We start from the raw sequence: 24,888 nt of genomic DNA, 5'->3' as shown, positions 1-24,888 counted from the left end.
AAAAAAGAATCAACGTGAATACAGGTTCCTTGAATGGGCAGGGTTGGGGTGTGATTGACTTCCCCCGTAACCAGTCAGCATGCTGGGAGAGTACTGCACTTCCAGAAAACACAGTGGGATTCAGAGGAGGAGGAGGAGTTGAGCCGGTCCAGAGATGTGTTGAGGTGACATAAAAAAAAAAAAAATCGAAGAACAGAAGAATCTGTTATTCATACATGTAAACATTAACGCCGGAATAGCTGAGAGCACGTGTTTCGCTCACTGTCTGACCAAAACGTTTGTAATTCTTCCTGGACTGTTTTATCAACCGCCAGAAACGGCCAATTACATAAAATGATGGTAATTCGGTTTTCCTCAAGTCTTCCTCAAGCTGTGGAGTTTTCTGAAGTTTAAAGTGAGACTGACACATCGTTAATATATAACTTATGCTCCTATACAGTCACCGCAGATTTACTTAAATGGAGTCCATGATTTGGCAACTATACAATAATTCATTATAGTGCGGTACTTCCTTTTTATTGTCTCCTTTAATTTGTCCGGTCTTATTGATGTGCACACAGCTGTATTATTGCTTTGTGGGTTCGGCTAATGACCCACACAGGCTTTAATGTATGATTCACTCATTAAGTTCGGCCAAGGAACTGTAAAATCGAGAAGACGCTTTATAATTTAGATGTTATTCGTGCTTGAGAGAAACAGTTTAGTGAACTAATAACAGCAAGAAGGAGCCACAGAACAGCTGAGATACACCACCAACGCACACACTGATAAAGGGTTTATTATAGGCCTGTCATACATCACATGCACCGTGGATGCAGGCTAACGGTGCGCTAAAATTGAATATTTTCCATATTGCAAGGCAGGAGCATTGAGTTAGGGCAGGATTCATGAGGAGTGGACAAGAGTTTAGTAAAATAGTGACCAAATTCCACACAGCCATTTCAGCTGAGGCGAGGACTCGGCTCTGCTGCCGAGTTGTTACTGCTGAATGTCGGTGTGCCGTTAAGAGTGACATCTATGGTTTTGGAGACAGAAAGTTTTATTGAAACTCCATCGATTGACAAAGATCATCGCGAGCGTGATCCAGAAGAAGTTTATAAAGGAACCTCGATGCCGAAGGTTCATATTGCAAATCATTCTGGTATTTAAACGGTCAGATGATGTGAGCAAAACACCTTTCGCTCTCAGAACTCAAGTTGTAAAACAAGAAGCAACAGACAAGTTCATTGTTAATTAACGTTTTCGGTTTAGTTTTTTGGATGATTTGGTTCAGGAAATGAACAAAAGGCCAGTTTAAGGAGGAGGGAGGGGGGGGGGGGGGTCCTGCGAGGCTGAAGGCTCACCAGAACGCGAGTGCGATCGCTTACTGATGACCGAAGCGGGCGTGAGAGACTAAGTGCAATGAAAAAATGGCGCAGACTGTGATGGCATCATGAGTACAGAGGAACTCACAGAGGGGGGTGGGGACTGCCTGTCAGTCAGGGGTAGGCTCTCATAGCCAGGGTTGCCATTGGAGGAAACGTTTGGAGTCCTGCATAGAGACAGAAAAGACAAGGACAGAAGAGAGAGAGAGAGAGAGGGAGAGGAGGAGGAGGAGGAGTGGAGGATAAAGAAGAGAGGGACACAGGGGTGAGACACATCGAGAAAGACAGGAGGGGGGGGGCGGGACGGGAAGGGCCGCAAGGGTGACGGGACCCGAGGACAGGTGAGGGGGAAAGAAGGAGAGAGAGCGGTTAGAAATATAGTGCGGAAAAACAAGAGCACTCAGTGGAGCTATCAGTGGAGGTATTAGCGCTACTGGCACTCAAGTAAGGCCCCGTGAGCGCCAGCGGCAGGCGTACAGTCCACTCCACCGCAGGGTTTATACAATAAGCTGCAATTACATGCATTTAGGCCTGGGTGAGACTCACAGTCTCAGCCACAATGTTGTCTCCCTAATGAATTTGTTTTTCTGCTCGATAAAACCCAGAGAGCTTTTAAAGCCATCCCGAGCTGACTCCAGTTAAAAGGAGTGGACTGTATTTTTTTGTTTTAGTGCTGGCTGTATTTCTGAGCCTAGATGCTTTGTTTTGGGGGGGTTTTTTTTCTCTGTATCTGTGTGTTAATATTAGATAAGGGAGGGTTACCCGAGTAAAAAATTATTACACGATCAGGTAGCACTGACTATGCTCGGATCCTTCAGTGAGGGAGAAGAAGGAAGAGGAGGGGGGGGGGAACATAAGAAGATGAGAAAATTGAAAGTGGTGAAAGAGGGGGAAACCCAAAAAAAACAAAAAACAAAGGAAGGAGGAGGGCCGATGCAGAGAGAAGCGGCAGGACAGATCTGGAGAGATAACCTGAGCGGTTTGGACACCACAGTGAGGAGACAGATGAGAGCGATGCAGGAGGGTGTGTGTGGTGGTGGTGGCGGTGGTGGCGGTGGTGCTGGGTGGTGGTGGTGGGGGGGGTTACCTATAGTCAACCTGAGCCTCACACCGCCGGAGTTTTTACGAGCGCGGCCTCGTCAATGACACCCTCCCCCCAACACAGCAGTAGCATACTGCTGTTTAGGAGACAGGACGCCATTTGAGACCAGATCTGTGAAATGAGCGAGCGGCCTACATCGTCTGTCCTTGAAACACCTGACAGACGGAGAGACAGACACACAGACAGACAGACAGACCTCGGGAGTTGTGTCTGTTTCTCTGCCTACACTGTAAAAGTCCATATTGACCTGTCTGTGTGTCTGTCTGCGATGCAATGTGCTTATAACCTGACAGCTCTGTGCATTTGGGACTGACCCTGCCTGTGCATACAGGGGTGTGTGAACCTGGCTGCCTGAGCTACACTCACATTGGCCTCCTGTGTAAAGATGCATGATGATACTTGTGTTTGAAGGGAGGGAGGGAGGAGGAGGAGGGGGAGGTGGGGGGGGGGGGGGCGGTCTGCTTTCAACTTGAAGACCTTCACCTTCAACAAAAACACTATGTGTCTGCACAAGAGCATCAGTGTGTTTGTGTGTATGTAGAAGTCCCCACACTACCTGCCTAACGTGGGATGGGTGGGTGGGTGGGTGGGTGGGTGGGGGGAAGGGGGGGGGGTGGTGAACGCTACCCGTGACTGCAGGTACTGAAGCCGGAAGATAAGCCTGATGGTGATCAAACTGTCTGAAGAGCAGCGTCCTCCTGGGGATGTTCTGTCTGTCTGTCTGTCTGTCTGTGTGTCTGTGTGTCTGTGTTACTCACGGGAGGGGCGGCGCGCTAGAAAACGGGGGTGTCCACCCGGCCCCCGGGTAATTATAGAAGGGGGCCATGGCCCCTCGCTGAGACCCCGAGGCCGTCTGTCTACGTGCCTGATGAGAGGTGAAGGGATCCTCACTCTCGCTGTCCGAGTCTTCGTACTCCTCTGATTCACTGTGGCGCCCATGAAACAAAGAAAACAAGAGGCGTGAGAGCAGAGCAAAGCTGAAAATCAATGTGTCTTGAAATGTATCGCGTTCACTGGTCCTGTTGCCAAAGTACAATATTAAATGAAAATACTGTGTGAATTAATTCACCTCACAAGCTGACTGTGAATCTCCCTGAAACAAAACATGGGTGTGCAAACAACTCCCCAAACAATAGCAAATAAAACTATTTTTTTAATGTTAGAATAGACTTAATTTAATCTGCACCGTAATTGCAGGATTATTAGATGCATTTTAACAGTTTGAGTTTCGAGTTTCATTCGTTTAGAAGCGGAACAATATGGTTTAGGTTTCTCAGTCTGTTGAGGTTTGTCTTTTTTATCATTCTGAATTGTGAAACTGTTACAGGAAAGCAAAGCTTTGTCCTGAGAGAGGTTTTGATTATTTTGAGAAAAAAATTTGAATGGCAAAAATCCATATCCAGGCACAATCTGATCACATCCACAGGCTCATTTGTATTTTTTTTTTTTTTTAATGATGCTTTGTTTCACCTTTACCACCGAGTTCATTTTTCTCTGCAGCAGTGCAGCTGGTTCCAGTATAAAACTTGTAAGAAAGTCCTGCACAATGGAATAGTGGTCAACACTCCTCTCCTCTCAGCAAGAATATACATTATTATATAGAAATAGAGATTTTTTTTTGTTATGGAGCACATTAAAACCACAGCAAGCGTCAAAGAGTTATGTTGAAACTTAACAAGCAATGAAACAAATAAAACCATCAAAACGGAGCAAGGATGGAACACAGCAGCAATGTTTATGTCACGCAACGCAAGTATGATGAATAATATAAAAGTAAATCAAACAAATGAATGTGTATCGTTTGCATGTTCTTTCTGTGCATTCATTCGCTTTCCAAAATCATGTGGGTTCGCTGAACCGACATCTCCAACTGGTCCACAGACGTGAGCGTGTGTTTGTCCTGTGGTGGACCGGTGACCTTATCAAACCGCTGAGTGGCTCCCATCCAAATACCACCTAATCCTATTTGCGTACGGCGCCGACGGCCGGCTATTGTACAGCCGCAATTTTCCCCCACTCTGGACTAATATTGGAGTCCATAAAAAAACTGTACCTGTGTACACAAACTGCACAAAGCTGATGTGGGGGAGGGCTGAGAAGTGGCAAACCTCCAGCTATTATTGGAAGTTTGGCTCTGCTGGAACACACCAGAATACACTTCAGTGTCTCTGTGCGTGCCAAGTACAATTGTATGGCACGCAAACAGCCGACATTCTGTAGCCAGAATGTGCTTGTGGAGGATCAGCACATTGTTTGCCGCGAAAGACCGCGCAGGGGAGCGAGCATCCTTCCCAAAGCTCGAGGACAAACATTCTTTTATTATCTTTATTAGCTCACAGACGACGTCGAGTGCCGAAGGAAGGGAATGCAGAGAATTCTTGGTGGTGCTTCAGAATTCGTCACAATCAATTGCGCTACTAAAATAACGTTTTGTTTTTTCGGTGAACTTTGTTCCTCACCTGGGAAAGCTCCTCCAGGCACCGGGCAGAGAGCAGAGAATAGCAGTGAAGGCCAGAGCAGAGAGGAAAGAGTAGAGCGAGAGATAGAGCAATCCCTCCATCCCGTCGTAACACAGGCCTTTCAGTGAGTCAATATAGTCCTAAAAATGAAATGCCGGGAAAACAAAACATTGTTTTCTAACAAGCTTGGGTTCCATATGTTATAATGGCTGATGATTTTTTTTTTTTTTTCTTGTTTGCAGCCTCCCTGGTTTACCTTGTTCAGACCCCGGCAGTTCAGTAGCGCCACCAACTGATGGAAGTTGCCCTCTGTGGAGTTGAGTATCTGTTGGACCTCCCTGAGTGATTTCTGTAGTCACACACAGTTATTCAATGTGAGAAACTCGTGGAAAGCTGATTCACGTGAAGCATCGACAGTATTTTGTTGGGGTTTTTTTTATTTTTATTTTAAAATGTTTTTTGAGTGCATGAATCATGGCTTACCTCAGCTTTGGGGAACTGCGTAAGAGCATTTCTGTCCAGACTGGAGAGGTGTGTGTGAATGTTTGAGAGCGCCCTCTGCGACTGGGTCAGCAGCTAAAGCCAACAATTCAGTAAAGTCAGTGGAAATGGAAACTTTCTTTTTTTTTTTTTTGCATTAATCCTGAAATATACCATTAATATGCAATGAGTGTCACTAATACTTAGGGGACTAAACCCCTTGAGGGACAGGACTGCAGCAACAGCTGTACATCCCTGAACTGCCCTTGAGAAAGTCTGACACCCAACCTGCTCACTTACTTGAACCCCCCTCCGCCCCCCGGGTGAGAGCGTCAGCGTAACGCCTGCGCTGTAATATGTTGCTATTTAACGTGTGACTAGCGTGAGGTCACGTTACCTGCTGGAATGGACTGTTCATGCGCCTGTTGCAGGTCAGGTAATAATCCAACACATCTGAATGGCCAACAGAACAGCAGAGAGATGAGTGTACGGCAGAGAAAAATACACAGACTAATATAATATAAAACGGTAGAATACTACATCTGTAAATATGCTACTAGAGTAACAAAATAATCTGAGACATGGCAAGTAGCTTAAACGTCTGCTTGGCTGCATGAGAGACGTTTCCATGAGCTTCCATGCATGGTGGCCTCCCTGATTCTGATTGGCTGAGAGCATGTGCCTGCCCAGTTGTCACTACATGTCTATCATTGTGTAAATATGGACCTCGTCAGTGAATTATATTAAAAAAATTAATTAATGTGAATGGGAAAACCTGACCCTGATTACACTTTGAAGACGTATTAATACGTTTTTCTTGTAAATGTTGTAGTAAAGGATGATTGTGAATGCTAAGATAATGTAGTATTCTTCTTTAGCCTTCTCCTTTCTTAGCTGCACAGAAGAAGCTGATGGAGAGAAAAATAACTTTACACGGTCACCGTTTCTCCATCTGATTCCAGTCGAGAGATCCGATTAGACCGTTTACATTGGACATGGTGTTTAAAGTGATTGAATATCAACACGTTAATTCGGGTGGATAAAGTCCATAATGCTTGTCTCCGTGACGTTGGTCGTTTGTGACATGCGCACATGATCCTGCAATCAGCTTCACCTTAAAGCCCGCCTGTGGTAACACGTCAATGAGATTAATCGAGATGAATCAAGATGCGATTGTAACCAGATCGGTATTCAATTACAGTCCATGTAACCAAGAGGACATGTCCAACTCATTATTTCATGTCTGTTTAGATACAGAAAAAAAGCATGTTGCACCTGAGCTGGTCCCAGTGTTGAAGTTGGTGGAGTTGAGCACGACTGCGTTTGGATCCGAGCAGAAGTCGCTGAGGGCCTGGCGGCAGGGGGAGGGTGAAAAGAGGATGACAGGAGGAGAGGCGCAGAGGGACACACGAGGCAATGGAGGGAGTGTGCAGGAGAAAATGATCACAAGAACAGAGTTAGCGGGACACACTGACCGACTGACATACTTACCTCGGCTGATGTCTGACGGCGGCGCAAAGTTTAGAAAGCAAGCATTGATCAGCATGCGTCACATGTCGGCCCGGGACGAGTCTGCACCCTTTCTGACAGTCATCTGTGTTTCCGTGAGATCGGGAGGTTTCAAAGTGTGGGAACCAAACTGTGTTTTGCCACATTGAATTCCACAAAAAAGGCCCATCTCACAAGTTGGAAAAACACCACAGATTAAATGTGACTGTCCTTTCTTAAACAAAAAACAACCAAAAAAAAAACGTATTTTTTTCCCCCCCATACTACCTCGACACATCATGGGGCCTGGACTATTTTTGGTTTACGGTGCACTAGAGGGAGTACCCACGCAGTCGCGTAGCCTCCGAACGCCCCACCAGGAGAGGGAGCAGGAGCCCCACAGAGAGCCCCGGGACTAACGGGAAATGCAGTGGGGGGGGAAAGAATAAAAGCGGGCAGGCCCACAGCTGGCCCATTGTTTTCCCGTCAGTGGCCAGGGACAGAGCCGCACTGTGTGGACCCACACAGGCCTTGGGACATCTCCTGCCAGCCCCACATGACACTGGGACTCTTAAAATGAGCAGCAATGCAGAAAAACACCCCGCCATTTACCCTCCTCACACACGTCAAATAAAGGGCTGGGATGAAGAGACTTTCACAGGGCGTGCATGAAAAAAAAGTACAGTCCTCTGTTTTTTTTTTTGGGGGGGGGGGGGGGAATCAAATGTTCCTACACTCTTTGTGAGTGAGAAATGTCACGATGCAAAGAGAGGCTTGTTGTTGCCTGTTAGAAGCGTTTCACTGTCATGTCATGTTCAGCACAGCTGGACGGAGGGAGATTCCTCCAGCAGCGTGTTCGCAAACTGTCACAGGATTACTCTCACGCTGCACTTCTCTGCATACAAGATGGGAAGGCCGAGGTAGAGTAAGAGCTTCAACTCTAACCACCCCCCCCATCACCACCACAACACACTATAAAAGTGATCTTGAGATGCACTCTTGTTTTTTTCTCTCCCCTCCTCACTCTTATTGAAAGCACTTCTCTTCCTTCATGTTCTAACCTCACTTCTCAAAGCCAGGCACCCACACACACACACACACACACACACACACACACACACACACACACACACACACACACACACACACACACACACACACACACACACACACACACACACACACGGAAAACACTCACTTTGGTGCACATACGCACTCATGCACACGCACATTGAATCTTTAATCTCTGCCCCATTTTCCTGCCGTCTTGGGCCTCTGCCACGGCTGCAGCGTTCCCTAGGAGGCCAGTCTTTTCACAGTTTAGCACAATGGACACAGAAATCTCAGTCTCACACACACACACACACACACACACACACACACACACACACACACACACACACACACACACACACACACACACACACACACACACACACACACACACACACACCACCACCACTTTGGCCTGCCATCAGGGGTCGGCCTCCTAAAGCTCTCTTCTCTCAGCTACAGTCAGTCAGTCCCACCGCCATTCACTTCCTATCCCCCCCCTCCAAAGCGCCCCTCCTCGCTCACCACAGCAATTTTTCTGGGTCTACTCACCACCACAGTGGCCGTCTCCAAGCCCAGAGAGCCCCAGCTCAGGAACAGAGCCAGCCATGCCAGCACGGTCATCCTGTGGGGGGAACAGCACAAACCCTTCAGCCAGGAAGACACACTGACCATCACACCAGTGTGTGTGTGTGTGTGTGTGTGTGTGTGTGTGTGTGTGTGTGTGTGTGTGTGTGTGTGTGTGTGTGTGTGTGTGTGTGTGTGTGTGTGTGTGTGTGTGTGCGCGTGTGTGTGTGCGCGCGCGTGTGTGTGTGTGTGTGTGTGTGTCCCCACTTTGCCTTTTCAGTGGGTTCTGAAATGTTGGAGCCTTCATGAATTTTGACATCCGCCCTCACTCGTGGGGAACAAAACGGATGTAGTAATGCTGTACAAATGTTATTACTGATACGGAAGACCCAAAGTTCATGTTAAGGAGACGTGCCGCATGTTCTTCCAACTGTGTTTGTGGTGGGAACAATTGTGAAACCTCCTAATTGAAGAATAATTTGAATTTCCAGACTTGTACCGTGGTCAGGGTTAGATTAAGGTTTCGGGTGGTTAAGTAAGTGGTAGATGTGGCTGAGTTTATAGGGAGTCTGCAGGAAACGATTGTAAATGAACACAATGTCCTTTAAATTTATGAAAACCCAGAGCATACTCTGAAACCTAATATGTGGGGGTCACAATGCAGCGTCCCACATGTATTGTTGTGCGCACGTGTGTGTGTGAGTGTGTGTGTGCGTGTGTGTGTGTGTGTGTGTGTGTGTGTGTGTGTGTGTGTGTGTGTGTGTGTGTGTGTGTGTGTGTGTGTGTGTGTGTGTGTGTGTGTGTGTGTGTGTGTGTGTACTCACAGGATCAGCAGCCAGCGAGCTTGCTTGGCCAGTCCCAGCAGAATGAACAGACACACTATGAGGTCGAGCAGCAGCAGCAACACGTATGACAGCCACCTACAGCAAAGTGTCACTTCATCACGTCATTGTTTACTCAACGTAAACATCTATTGCAAGATGTAATCACTTCATTATTAAAAAAAATTTTTAATTGCGCCTTTATGTGATCATATGCTTATGAGGTCTGTTACATTTTTAGGCCACATGAGTCTTGTAAGGTTTGAGTTGATGGAGTTGTTGCTGTTACAGTTGTTTTATTTCCTTCCTTCCTTCCTGCTATTATCAGAGCTTCTATGGATTTATGTTCCAAAAATCAGTACTTTTTGACCAGAGGCGTCAACAACACACCAAGACACATGAGACAACAAGCTCAAACAAAAGAACTAGTTTAATCCTCCCCTTTAGGATTTACAGATTTCACATTATAAATGTTGGACTTCTGACATTTGCCTTTCAAACTAGAATTTAATGAATGCACCCACATAAACATACAACATTTATGAGAGGCAAAATAAAAAGGATGATTTTCTACCATCAGTTTGTCCATTTTAATCTTTTTGAAAGTGGTACTGAGGCTTTATGTAAATGTAGGTGTTTTATGAGAGAAAACTATTTTTAGATAGAATATTAATTCATTCTAAAACTTGTTTTCAATGCATGACAGGAATCATTGTCTGTAACTGTGACGTGATGGCAGTTGTATGAGCACATATAATTAATCTTAAACAGAAAAAACCCCAAAAACCTCATCAAGAGCTTTAAATATCCAAGCTGCCTCTGGACAGGCTGTCAGTTTACCACAGGGCAAACACATAAATACTCACAGCCAATCACCATTTACCTCAAATTTTGGTGGGAAAAAAAACAAAACAAAACGAAAACAGAAGAACTTGGAAAAAATCCACAGTGACTGGCTGCGCCGGGACTCAAAACTAAAACCTTGTTGCTATGAGGAGACACTGCCAACCACTAAACCAACAAGCAGCCCCACAGGAAATCACATAATTCACATATATTAGCCCTTTTCATATTAGACAGGAAACCTCAGTCGACAGTTACCAATAGCAGCTAAAAATCTACTTTGTCGATGCTTTCATTGGTTTTGTTTGCGCTCCATGATTTTACTCTTTCTTTAAGACTTTACATCCAGTTCATCTAAATTCTTTTCTCCGTAAAGCACTGCTAAATAAATCTCATTCTCATCAATAAAATGTACACCGTTTGGCGATATGGAAATACTTAATAAATTCCTTAATGTGTATCAGAATCTATAATAAAAATTGTCATATTCTGTTCAGTTGTAAGAACCTTGTCCAGGGCTGTGACCTCACCTGTAGTCCTCATTGACCATCAGCGTGTTGGCCGCCCAGCCAGGTGAGAAGGGGTTGGGCATCAGCCCACTATTAGGCACCACGGTCGGGGCTACGGAGGGCGGCACGGGGGTCAGGGGAATGATGGACGCCCCGCTGACACTGCTGTCGTTGCCCAGCCCCGCATCCACGCTGAACCGAGCCAGCGAGATGGAGGAGAGGAGGTTCATCACGTTCTCCGACAACCGTCGGCAGTTCCTGGTCGACACCAGGAAAGGTTTGCTGCCGGTGAACAGCTCTTCCATTGAGGACAGCGGGCCGGAGACGGACAGCTGCAGTCCGGCAATAGTGTCAGAAATCTGGAGGGACGGAGGAGGAGGAGGAGGAGGAGAAGAAGAAGAAGAAGGTTCAGGAGAGGAAAGTGAGTTGGAGACCGCAAAACTGCGAGGAAGAGGAAGCCGACGACGTCGTGGTGGGATGAGAGTGGTGTGTTGTGGGGTGGAGGACTGAGGATGTGGTTCCTCATAATGCGTCAGTCTGGAGGAATGGCCGCCCTCATCATCAGCAAAACAAGTTTAACTTCAGGTGCTGCACTCCTCCAACTCCTGAGAGCCAAAACCTTTCACTTTTCTTTTTTTTTTTCTCAAACTCCAAAATTTTATAAAGGATATATTTTTGCATGTAGTATATATATACATAATTATGGGCCGGTGTATCTATATGCATGTGTGTATGTTCATGGTTATTTACTCATATAATTTTACTACCTTGTTTTATTTGTATAAAATGTTCTTGAACTTTGGTTATAATCATGTGCATGAGTAGCAATAAGAAAGGTCCATTTCTTCAGGTGACATAATTCTGATGTTTGTATAGCTGTAGCCATTAATATAAAAATGTTTAATCCAAGTATATTTAATATGTGTAGCTATATTCCTATATTTTACATAAACATACATAACTGTGAATAAAGTTCGGTTAGTACTAATTTTGGCAACTAAACTGAAGCGTTTATTGATACAAGATGACATGAAGTATCAAACAGACATCAGTGGATGTACAGTTACTGTTTCAGTAGAATTCCATTCATGTACATTTATGCATAATCTTTAGACAGTAATCTGTTCAGCTGAGATATTTAGATGCAAAGGGTCTTTTTTCCTGAGATATGGTTTGGGTTTTTTTATATAGTATTTTCTATTTGCATCTATACAGTGCCTTTAGTAAGTCTTTTTTTTTTTTTAAAGGGAAAGGGGAAACGAACATGTATTAGAGATTAAACAAAAGTCCAGACTGGACATAGATTATTATTTATTTGTTTGGGGTTTTTTTAATCAATCATATAATGTGATTGCTTGTGTCCATCTTCTGTACTTGTATTATCCAGACTAGAGTCAGAGGAGACTCTGGACAAGCAAAATGTAGGTTACACTGTGGACAGGCTGCCTGTACATCACTGGTTTAAACACAATTACACACATGTTCTGCCACTTTGGAGCCACACATTAATATGACACGGGTTTTTGTGCAGAGCAAAAGGAGAACATAAGACCTCTAAACAGTCTTTGAAACACTTGTTATGTTTACCTTTGCTGTTTCGGTGTGACGATGCTTTGAAAAGGTCATGAAATATAATGTGTGAAATCCCCCCCCCCCCCCCCCCCCCCCCCCAAGATTTTTCAATAAAGTAGCATAAACTATGCATTTCCAAAAAATTGAAAAGTTACTTCTTTTGTCAGTTACCTTTAGATTCATAAAAGCTAAACCGAAAACTAAAATGAACTGTGACCATTTTTGGACTCCTGAAGATGTTGTGAAACAATGTGGTGGCTTGAGACGCTTGCTCTTTCCATTTTCATGACTTGCAAGACAGATTTAGACAGGGGAGTTTACGTGTCAGAGATGTGGTCCGCTCTCAGTCTTATGATCATTGTCTCACTGTTTGACATTAGTTGAATGGTTCCTTGATGCATTCGTGGCGTCGCTCTGTCAGGTGGTTTGTCACTTCGTTTAGCTCGTCTGACACACAAACCACCTTCTGACCACAGGGAGATCAATGAAACAAGTTTGTATCTCTCTCTCTCTCTCTCTCTCTCTCTCTCTCTCTCTCTCTCTCTCTCTCTCTCTCTCTCTCTCTCTCTCTCTCTCTCTCTCTAGCACACATACAAAACACAGCATCAGGGGTATGTTCTGCATGACATTTTACTTGCAGAGAGCAGCACTCACCAGCAGATCGATGGAAGCTAGCGTGTAATTGGCTGTGAGAAGAGACGAGGTCAACTGATACATCCCATCATTAGCCTCGCTGTTGCCATAGAAACCGATGCCTATGGCAACACTGCAAAGAGGGAAGGGAGGAGAGACGTGAAAACGTTGTTTGGAGGGAGCATGTGACACACAGAGGAAGAAGGATAGCAGCACAGACAGCAAAAGGCATAAACGTAATGTTTAATTCAGTGTGTATGTACATTTTAAATGAGTGTGACACGAGGAGATAGAGCTGGTGAGGATGGGATATGTGTGCAGTAGATGAGCGTACCAACAGTTGCAGCAGAGGGGAAGGAATAAACAGATGATGGTAAAAAAAAAAAGAAGAAGAAGAAGCTGACTCCTAACTGTCGACGGCTAAGCTCCGGCGAGGAAAATATTCGAAATGTTAAACATAGCGGCGTGTTTACACATCTTTCCGTTATTCAAATATTCAGATTAAGGCTTGGGCCAGATGTTCATCAAATCCCCTTGAACCCAAGAGGAATGGTATGACCCAATCTCCCACAAAGTATGTGACCCAGATTAGAAAGCAGGGGGGGAAAGGAGGAATGTGTGCCTGTGTCTGCGTGTGCTTTGCATTTCAAACTGGCAAATGTGAACGGCGCCTAATGCGGCAGCATTTTAAAATGACATACACAGTTTGTTTGGTTTTTTGTTGTTGTTTTTTTTTTAACTTGTGACCAAAAGCCACCATCTGGAGGACAGAGTGTAGCGTTAAACATCTCAAGAGGTAAAATCCTGCAGTATTCTCTCCGGTCTAGCAAAAAGGGCCGCATTTATCGAGCATCAGAGGAGAAGACCACCAACGTTATATTACGATCCATGAGGGGGAGACTCCAACCACCTCATTGGCCTACAGTGTGTATAGGATGACATCATTATAGCTGCTGGAATCAAATCTGCAGCACATTATGTTCTGTGATGTAGCAATAGAGCCTTAAGTGCACATGAATGTGCAGGAATGGACTGGAATACAATAACGGCCATCAAAACTGCACCATAATTTTCTCACACACACGCACACGCACACGCACACACACACACACACACACACACACACACACACACACACACACACACACACACACACACACACACACACACACACGCACACACACACACACACACACACACACACACACACACAGCTGGGCCCGCAGCTCTGGGTTCTAAATGTCTGATGGGCAGCCCAGCTTTCCCTCAGCGACTCGTACTTCCGCTGTGTACTGGAGTGTGTTGGACAGATGTCAAGCAGCATTTTTGTGTAACGTGCAGCCAACACAATGTGCTGACTTGATGACTGCGCGGTCACCAGGGGCTGCGGGGAGCACTGGTGGGTGAGTGACTGGCGTGCTGTAGGTAGGTGCACTGAGATCATCTGCGATCACACGCACACACACACACACACACACACACAGAGGAGAGGAATGGCAACATAACATGACCGTCAGCTGTCATCCAGAGCTGCTTTGACTTTTCCAGTGACATCAGTGAACATGTGAGGGACTTAAAAAAGAAAAACCACATGACGGTGGAGGTGAAAGAGGAGGCAGGTTGTGATTCACAGCCTCACCGCTGACAGAGAGTACCCACGGTAACGTTGTGAGAACTTCACTCGTGTCTCATGTCACTACTGAGCTCATTTTATACAGGTTCGGGCTGAAATCGCTCCATTCGCGGATCCCGTCGGTTGTGATTTGCACGTGTGATCGAAAGGCAGGTTTTAATTGTTTTTTTCAAACTATCCAGAAGCGAAGAGAAGAGCTGTGCTTTTTTTTTGTCTTGTCCATGGAACAGCTGCGAGCAATAATATCTCATAATGTCAAAAAGACCAGGAAGCCCGTCATTAAACCAAATATTTCAACCTGGCGTGGGACAAAACACGTGCAGCGTGAGATGAGTGGTTCAAACGCTGTATTTCGAAATCCCTGGTGTAGGGAGAAAGAGGGAGGATTATTAGACATTAAGTTACAGCCAAATTAGTTTTCCCTCAACTTGAATGACAAACTGGAGGAAACGGCTCTCCTTTCTCAATCTCAAAGTTATGGAGACAAAAATAGAGCGCGGTAATTACTGAGCTTTAGAGGTCCTGGTGGAATGATTTTATTACCTTCGGCCATAGACACTTGCCAGCCACAGCTTCATATGAACTGTTAAAGATTTTAGTGCCTCTATCAGTCTTCTCATTGCCTCTGCTCCAAGAAAGCAGCGTACTGCCAAAAAAATTGTTTGATTACGTCCCTTGAAATTAATTGTTCGATGAATAAAAACGTAGATTTATGTAAAAAGTCCACAAATTGCATACAAATTTGTACATCAGAACCATACAGATTTATTATTTGTGACCCAAGTCTGAGATGCCTGCATATAAAACTTGCTGCCTGCTCTTTATGAACACAAATAAATAAGTCTAATCTTTTTATATGAAAACAAGTCATATATTTGAAAAAGTATTAGCTGTGTGTTTTATATCCATCCATGCTGGAGCTAATCGCTGCTGATATCAAGACGCCTGGACGGGTCACTCATCCATCACAGGGGAAAATGCACAGATAAAGACAATCTCACACACACATTTATACCTCCAGGCAATTAAGAGAAACCAGTTACGTAACAGGTATGTTTTGGATTGTGGGAGGAAGCCAGAGAAAACCCACGCAGGCACAGGAAGCACAACTCCACACTGAAAAGCAATGGCGAGACTCAAACATGGACCTTCTTGCTGTGACAATTATAACCACCACAGCACAATTCCACGTTTGTATTCCAGATGCACGACTAAAATTTTAAAAAATAAAAAATAAAAATCTGTGAATGAACTGAAATGATAGTTTAAAAGAGGCAAAATAAAATAAAATTAAAGCTAGGGCTGTAAAGATTGTACTCAAGTGCAGTGTTCATGTAAATAAGCAACAAAGCAATCATTTGCTTACACTAAAAAAAGCAGATCCATCTTGAGAGATTTGTCATTAAAAAGATTCAAACATCCCAGGTTGAGAAAACAATGATGAGCTGATGCCATGAAATATTGTAGCGTTTTAAGAGCATCTGTTTCCTTTACGCTTTATGACGATAATTGTTTTGTTTTGTTTGTTTTGTTTTAATTCTACATAGATAACAGGGAATAGGGGAAGGGCTAGATAAGCAGCTTGCTTCTCCCCATTCCTTTTTGGACAGCCAAATATACAATATCACTATTGGTGATTGAGGACTGATATTATTATGATAATGATGATTATTATTGTTGTTGTTATTGTTATGATTATAATAATATATACTTTCTCTCGCTATTATGAGCAAGTGCATTGTTTCATTAGTGGCATTATTTGTAAAAACAACAACAACGTCAACAACAAGAAAACAAAAACATAACAAAACAAATGTTTGAAATAAAGATGTGCAAAAAACCCAAAATAAAGTCCCTGGTTGAGCCCAGGCTTTCTGTACAGAGTTGTACGTTGTGCGTAGTTTCAAGTACTCTGGTTCCTCCCACAAAATCATTCCTCTCAACTATACAACTTTAGGTGTAATTGACTTTAGGTGTAATTGTGCACGTGTATGCATGCGTGTGTGTGTGTGTTGTGTCCGTCAAAGAACACAGAAGGCCTGAAAAGCTATAAATAAACAAATAAATAAAAATAAAAATGTGAAAAAAAGAGCAAAAACAGTCAAAGTAAGAACTATTCCACTGCATTTTTCATTGCACCTGCATATATATTTTTTTTTACATGTAGTGTTTTTACTAAACAACTCCCCCCCCCCGCTGCCAGATGATGACGTGTTTACAGTGTGTCGCCATGAAATATCATGTCCGATGCCTCCCTCTTACCAGCACAGCGTGACAGCTGCCACCGCCACCCACGTGACACAGCAGATGCCCCGCCCCTTCTTCCCGCTGTAACCGTGACCTGTGCTTCCATCTTCATCCTCCTCCTCCTCCTCTGATCCCTCACTCCGGTCACCACGGTGACAGCAGCAGTAGTGTATGAGGAAGGAGAGAACCACCAAGAGGGAGATAACGAGAGCGATGGCTGATAAACTAGACAAAACCAGCAGAGTCTGGAAAGAGAAGAGGCGGGGTGGAGGGGGAAAAAAAATAGGCAGATGAGTCAGTGGATGTCAGAAAAAAAAAAAGGTTATTTTAATTCCATTTTTACAAGTGAAGAAGAGGCATTTGAGAGGGTGAAATACCGGCTAATCCTGTTAAAATCCATAGCTTGTCATACTGTCCCGCCCCCATTAACAGCGGGTGTGATTAAAAAAAGTGCGTTAGTATAAATCTATTGGAATCAAAGAAGCATCAGAGATGAAGCGACGGGGTTCATTCAGTTCACACGTGAATGGACGAGTTGAACTTGCACCGACTTCGAATTAATTCTCGATTATTAATATTTATTTCAGGGGCTTTAACCCACGAAACCCCCGATCTATCTGAGCATCACGGCGGGTTTTAATGTCACTAAGCCATATCAGACTTTGCTTTTGATCAAGCTCCATGTCACAAAGTCAACATTACTGAAATGCATTTTGCTCCGACACATATCTACAGTATTATCCTTCATCCATCTGCCCGTCTGTCACTCCCCCCACCCATTCACCCGCCGTCTCTCCATCTCACCTCCTGCTCTTTCAGAGCCCCTCCCCGCCGCTCCTCTCCCACCCTCCATCCCTCTTTCCCCACGCTCTCCCTCGCTCCCACTCTCTTTCTCTCCCCCACTCTCCCCCGTCTTTCTTTCTATCCACACCACTGAATCTCTATTAATAATCTGTGACCTACTTAAATACATTCACTGCCTCTCTCTCGCTCTCAGTTTGTCTATCTCTCGCTCTCTCTCTCTCACTCTCTCGCTCTCTCTCTCTCTCTCTCTCTGCCCAGTTTTCTGTTCAGCAACCTCCTTGCATTACTCATTGCCTCGCTCATTCTCTCTCTCTGAGCACTTTCAGTCTCTTTTGTCTTTCTGTTCTGCAGGATAATTTGCCCCTCCGCCCCCCCTGTTCTTTTCCTTCTTTTTTTTTTCTTTTTTACTGCAGAGAAGTCACAAACAGTGTGAGACACTGGAGCTTAGCTGGAGCATTTCAGTGAGCGAGGCTGGTGGAGGAGAGAGGATGAAGCCTTGCATTTCACCACAGACAGAGGAAACACATGGACAATAGCGACTGCAGAAACCTGCCGGAGTGCTCAAACGCCATGTTGAATCTCGCGCACTGCCTCGTGCACCAATTGCGTGAAACGGCTCAAATTTGTACAGTCCAGAGAAGCATCGCTGCAGGCGAATAAAGGGATGATAAGTGGAATATTGCATGTGTTCTACTGCCATCTCACCAACAACGATTAGGCACAAACGTGTGTTTTTAAAGATCTGTGAGCGTCATCATCTTTGCTCTGCAACAGGCTGTTCCAGTCAGGAACGTACAGACTAACGTGGCTCAAATTGCCCATCACACACTTAATAACAGTAAAATCCTCCCATAACTGCTAATGGAGCAACAGGACGGTAATTATTGCGCAATGTGGCAGCGTAGATTGGACAGTCACAGTGCGCCGTGTGGTTACAAGTGATGTGTGAGCGGCTGTGGCAGGTGTCCGTTACCTGCTGGTACTCCCAGCTGTCAGGGACAAAGATGTTGTCCCTCATCTGCATGGTGAGGTCCAGCCGGGGGAGGGCGTGACACATTCTCACCCATATTGAAGGGGTATAGCTGGGTACCGTTGTCATGGCAGCCATTTTCTACTGCCGCTGGTCCCCCCTCCTCCACCCTGCATAGGGAGGATTTGAAGCAAGAGCAGAAGAAGAAGAAGAAGAAATGTGGTGAGGAGGGAGTGAGGGTCTTCGTGAGCACATGGCCAGCAATGAGAGGACGGAGAAGTCACGGTGCACAGAGGAGAAGGCGTTCCCGGCTCCTGTGGTGTGTGAGCAGAGATCACCTGAGCTGAGTGAAAGAAAAAAAAAAGCAGGCCTGAGGAGTGAAAGTCGGTTCACACATCCCACTCACAAGTGGAGGCTGCAGTGCGTGATGGGTGATTTCTGCAGGAATAAACCAGCTTGCCTTTTTTTTTCACGGAAAACCACAAAAAAATTCTAAGACATAACACACGCAAGACTACATGATGCTCGCATTCTTTATATTAACATTAGTTGGAATTCAATTTGCAGATCATTGTGTGTACGCAAATAATTGTTTTCATTAGAATCAGAATACTTCAGTCACTCAGTTCGGGAATCAAGCATTTTTGACAAATGTATGACATTTTATAGTCTAAAAACAAACCCTAAACACAAGTTAAAATGGTCGGTCATGAAGGCTACAGAGCAGCGCTGGTGGTTGAATTATATAGCTGTTCGACTTCATCATTGCTGGACACATTTCTATATGTAATTCTTTTTTTTTTTTATTGATCGCTAACAAAATCACTCAATAAATGATCGCTGAATGAATTGCAGATTTACATCTTGGGCTAGAGTTTTGATAACCTTCATTCTAATTGGATGTTGAGTTCACTGCTTTACACTCCCTGTCATCTCCAAACATGCCTTATTGGTATACAACAGATTTGGTGTCGCAGCCTTCAGACCAGAACATCGTCATCGACGCCGTACGCCTTTCTCAACCAATATGTTTCTGTTTAAAGGCTGATGTACAGATATTGTATGAGAGACGTACAGCGATGAGTACTTGCAGGGCTTTCAGGGGTGTGTGTGGGGGGGGGAATAACACCCATAAGATGCCAGGAGGCTCCTGAAGAAGACATATTTGTTCGTCCCCTCCCACTGTTCAGCGTTCACTATATCTTACTTAAGTCGGTCAAGGGAGGGAGAAAGTAGGGTAAATACGAGGGGCAAATCTGGTTAGCCAAAACACACAGTGGAATCCTCATTACACTGAGGGAGCGGTGGGGCAGTGCAGGGCCTGCTCGGCTCCTGATATCGGCCACAAAGATTAAAAGCCCATCAGAGCTTTACTGTTTAAGAAAGCAGTGTTCTGAGGCGACTCAAGAGAGGAGCGAACAGAGAAAACCAGTCAGGACAACAACGCGGACGCTTCAATATAAAGACGCATACAGCTCGGCTCAATGCTGGAATCACCAACGGATACCAGCAAAACATCCAAACAGGGCTCCAATAAGGCCACGGTCTGAACTGAAAGTCTGTGTTTTATTTTAGCGACTGATGAGACAACTGGGTTGACAACTGATTTATTCAGTGAATGAAACTTTCAATCAGCACAATGTGCTACTTTAGCTCGGCACTGCCCCTATTGATTGACGCACGCACACACCCAGACGCCGATGCCCAAGAGCCACAGCACATAATTGTGTTAAATACTGAGCGACAAGAAGAGTTTTGATTTGGCTTCACGTCGCGTTCAATGCCAGACACTTTCACCATTTACATCCGGGGCGGCTTTATGGGCCCGAACAAGTTAACGGCTCGCCAGCAGACCAGACAGTGCAGCTCTAAGCCCATTACAATAAGCCTGTTCACCTTAATGGTTCGAGCAGCCCAACTGTCACAAATCAAATCACTGCCAACACTCCATTTCCCTTATTAAAATAGTGCTGAACATAATGGTTCACACGCTGTGAGAGCCACATCCGTCCACCGCACATCAGCAGGGTAAACAGACTGAGCAGCGGCGCTCCGGCGTTGGGTTTCCTTCCCCGGTCGTCTATCTGGAGTGGATTGATTAGATTAGATGTATTGCAGGAGCTGTGAGGGAGTGTCTGTCAGGTGCCTTTATCAGTGTTTGAGGGGTAAAAGCTTTTTGAGAGGCACAGGAAACACGTGAGGGAATATTTCGACAACCGGGGGAGAACCAGTCAACCTGTTGAGATCACCGCAACCAGTAATTGCTTTGATGGACGTCAATGCAGGCAAATAGAAAGTAATGCAAGAGAAATACACACATACACAACAATGTGAGGCACATACCAATATAAAGTGAAATCAAAGTTATTAGTTATGAACAGTGTCGAGAAATTTTCTCAGGAGAGCCATTATAGTTACTTCTTATGTCTTCGCATTTCTTCTAAACACGTAAAGGCAAGTCGATGACCATCATGGAATACATCATGAAATGTGGATTTCCCAAATTTGCTTTGGCACGTCGTCTTCCCCCTGCCACTTAGAGCTCGACATGGATGATTTCATCATGAAGATAAAATTAAATATAAGACGTTGACATAATATTTGGACAAATGCATTGTAAACACAAGATCTGTGCAAATAACCATATGTTGCCTTTAGTTCCAAAATACATATTATGCTGTTGGAAATCAGCAGCACACAGGATGTGACAACAGGAATGTGGGGAGGAATATGTGTGTCCTGACAGAATGCACGATAAATAAATGGTTTATGATGGGGGGGGGGGGGGTTTCCCCTCAAATTCCTATGATATTAAAAAGTCTAATAAAGCTATTCTCAATTATTCTCAAGTATCTCAATGTGCAACCCATTAAGGATTCAGATCTGCACATATCTGATGTCTGTGAGGTCAAAGTTCAGGTACGGGGTTCCTCCAAAAAAAGTGGAGGCGATCTAATGAGGCGCTGACGGCCCCGGGGACGGGTTCACTGTCCTGCTGCAGCATTTACTCAGCAGCTGTCAAAGATACAGAGCCTCAACTTGACTTGATGCATCCTGCCAGCTTATTATTATGCCAGTTAACATTGCGTAACTGAAGGCAAATAAATGTGATTTTGACCTCCATTGGCAGAGTGAGAGAGAGCGAGAGCGAGAGCGAGAGAGAGAGAAAAGAGAGGGGAGAATAACAGTGCAGTGAAGGAAAAACCACAGTCTCAAAACAAACTGTGAGATCCCAGGGAGGTAAGATACACAAAGCACGAGGATAAAGGTGTTCGGTCTGCAGCTCAGACAACACCGGGGAAGAAACGAATTGTGGGATGTGGGACTCCATGATGTCTGAATGTAAAGAAAAAGGGCCATTTTGTGATGCAGCTAATGAGAACAAGGCTGGAGCGTCTTCTGTCAGCTGAATTTAGGATCATCTCCAGCACAGGGGAGGGAAAAAAAATCATCTCCACCTTTTCTTTTTTTACGAGACGACATCTCTCCGAATCAGAGGGCATGAATAATGTAGTTTGTTTGCCGCTGAAATGAAGCACATTTCCAATTTGCCTCATAAAACGAGTTATGATCCACATTACAGCCTAACAGCTTCTCACCAGCAACCTCCTTTAATGGCTGTAATTTACGAGACAGTATTACATCCCAGTGACACCCTACATCACCCAGGAGCCATTAGTTAACGTCTACGTGATGGGTTAGAAGTTACCTTGTAAACCACCACTCAAAAAGCCCGGGCATCAAAAGAAAATACTCTCGATTGAAATTCTACCTCCTCCTTCGAAAATTCACCTGCAAAATGAATGTTCACTGAGCAACAACGAGCATCCAGAGTGTGTGCAGCTGAGCGAAGACAAGCAAGTGCAGCTCACAGTCAGCAAGTCACTGCAAATCAGTGCTTTGATGTGTGCAAGAGTCCAGCGTGACATCACGTTGAGAGTGACCAAATGTGACCCAAAAATAATAATCATCATCACCATCATAATCATAATAATAATAAAAAGCTCCAATCAAGAAAATTTGCATTCCTCGGGCAATCTGGATGAAAATGATCAAACATCTGCGGCAGATGAGCCTAAAAGTGGGTGGATAAGAGGAGGAAAAATATATAAATATGTATATATATCACTGGATGCAATCAAACCATCATCAGATGTGTCTGCTCCATTTATTTATTTATTTATTCACTCAATTGAAAGAAAGTCCATGGAAGAGGACAACCATTAGGTGTGACAGTAGAAGAGATGAGGCTGTGATTTTTTCTCACACACACACACACACACAGCCATTTAACAGGAGATGAGGAATGCGGTGTGATTCCTCAGCACTGCACATCCATAATGCATCGCATTTCACCTGATTAACGAAGTGAATCACGGGCAACACACACATCCAGCAATTAAGCCACAATCGGCGAGAGCTCGGGGATCGGTCTCTTACCTCTTGTCAGGCTGTGTCGGGAGGTCGCCCTCTCTCTCTCTCTCTCCCTCTCTCTCTCTCTCTCCTCTTCTGGCGCTTCTCTGCCGCCGGTGTCCGTGGAAATATTCACCCACTCAGAGAGGTATACTGTCAGCCGTCAGCGCGTGATGCTCTTGGAAAAAAAACATCCTGGAAAAATGGCTTTTAGACATGCCAGAAATAAGTCAGATTGAACCCCAAAATCAATTAAAAAAAACAAACAAACAAACAAAAAACCAAATGAGAATTAAAAAGCCAGTTATTGCTAGAAGTGATCGAAATATTAAATGGTCAATAATTGTCTGGTTGTCTGGTGACAGTGGAGAGGTGCTTGTGTTGATGGATGGGAGAGGAGTTCTCAGTGAGCGCGCGCGAGAGAGAGAGAGAGAGAGAGAGAGAGAGAGAGAGAGAGAGAGAGAGCGCGCGAGAGAGAGAGGGATTAAGATTGAGGAGACACCCCTAAGGGACTGTTTATCGTTGCATTGTCGCCCTTCGTCGCTCAATGCCCACGCGACTTCGCAACACTGCGGTGACACGATATTGCCCAAAGATAATTAATCTGTTAACGCGGATTAGCAAAGGGGGGGGGGGGGGGGTCGGAAAAAAAAACAAAAAAAAAACCTCCTCACTCACTTCACGCTCGCGATGCCGACCCCCACCGGCATGCACGCGCACTCCCCATCCACCTGACCCAATCTCCGTCCACACTACCAGACTGAACCTTGACCAGATTACCCAGAGAAAGAGTGGAAAAGAAAAAAAAAAAAAGGAAAAAGAAAAAGGTGCACAAAACAACCGTGAAAAGAGATTCTGGAGGGGAAAAAAAACAAAAAACAAAACCCACTCACATGTTGGATGCAAAACAAGTGAACTCCTGCCTCTGACTGTGAAGAGCACTAATGAGAGGTGGAGATGCACAGAAAATTAAGAGTAAGAGAGGCGAGCAGAGAGATGAATGTGTGTGTGTGTGTGGGAGGGGGGGGCAGAGGAGAAAGGCAGCATGAAATAGAGGAGGGGGGGGAGTGGGTTCCCAGGGAGTGATGCTGAGAGAAAGAAGAGGGAGGGGGAGAGAGAGAGAGAGAGAGAGAGAGAGAGAGAGAGAGAGAGATGGACTGAACAATGAACAAGAGAGGGGCAAAACAGCATGCACAGTGGATTTGTAGGCAAAACCAGTGTTTGGTTGAGGCTACAGGAAGGCACCAACACTGATTGGGGTGGCTGGGGGTGGGAATGGGTGGGGTGTGGGAATAGGGGGGTGTAGAACAACGTGAGAGAGGAGAGGAGCGCCTGCTGAGGAAGATGCTCCATGGGGTTTGTTGGGCGGAGGGATGCAAATTGAATGCATGAAGGTGAAACACAACAGGAAAGAGTAAAAAAAAAAAAAAATACAACATTGGTCTGCTGTAGGAGAAATGGTAGGGGGGGGGGGGCAGAGGAGAGTGAGTGGAGGGAGGGAGGGGAGGGGGGGCGGCGTTGGTTTTTCTGTGTCACTGAAAGAGAGTGGGGGAAGGGAGGCTGGAGATAATGCCAGCGAGGGAGCCACGGAGCAAACACACTGACTCACATGGACTATGTACAGTGTGTATGTGTGCATGTATCTGGGAGGACGAGGACAGAACATTATATTATGCATGCAAGAGTTCAGCTCGGGAAGCGTTTTACACGAACTCTCGGTGTGTTAAGTGGAGCACAGCAACAGTGTCACATCAGAGGTGTGTGTGTGTGTGTGTGTGTGTGTGTCCGTCGATGCATTGACAGAAATATCACCACACACACGACTTGCAATAACCGATTCGACATTTAATGCCAGCGGTTGGATTTAACTGTGACAGATTACAGAACAGTCCAAACAGCATCCATTACAAAAGTGACAAATTGTTTTGTT

The 24,888-nt window shown here is 45.0% G+C and overlaps 1 protein-coding gene across 1 annotated transcript; it reads right to left on the bottom strand.

The window, feature by feature from the left end:
• Window positions 1-5: 5 nt before the first annotated feature.
• ttyh1 (tweety family member 1) lies at window positions 6-23,014 on the bottom strand. Its single transcript, XM_080500992.1, has 15 exons — window positions 22,986-23,014; window positions 18,549-18,715; window positions 16,787-17,016; window positions 12,913-13,024; window positions 10,708-11,045; window positions 9,338-9,433; window positions 8,499-8,571; window positions 6,681-6,756; window positions 5,803-5,858; window positions 5,409-5,501; window positions 5,182-5,274; window positions 4,926-5,065; window positions 3,225-3,392; window positions 1,453-1,531; window positions 6-93 (listed from the first exon to the last, which is right to left on the bottom strand). The coding sequence occupies exons 2-15, from the start codon at window positions 18,681-18,683 to the stop codon at window positions 10-12; spliced, it is 1,773 nt and encodes a 590-aa protein (XP_080357118.1). The 5' UTR covers window positions 18,684-18,715; window positions 22,986-23,014; the 3' UTR covers window positions 6-9.
• Window positions 23,015-24,888: the final 1,874 nt, after the last annotated feature.

This window comes from Blennius ocellaris (genome assembly GCF_963422515.1).
Source record: "Blennius ocellaris genome assembly, chromosome: 8".
NCBI lineage: Eukaryota > Metazoa > Chordata > Actinopteri > Blenniiformes > Blenniidae > Blennius > Blennius ocellaris.
The sequence above is the reverse complement of the archived record's forward strand: the minus strand, read 5'-3'. Positions and strand labels throughout refer to the sequence as shown.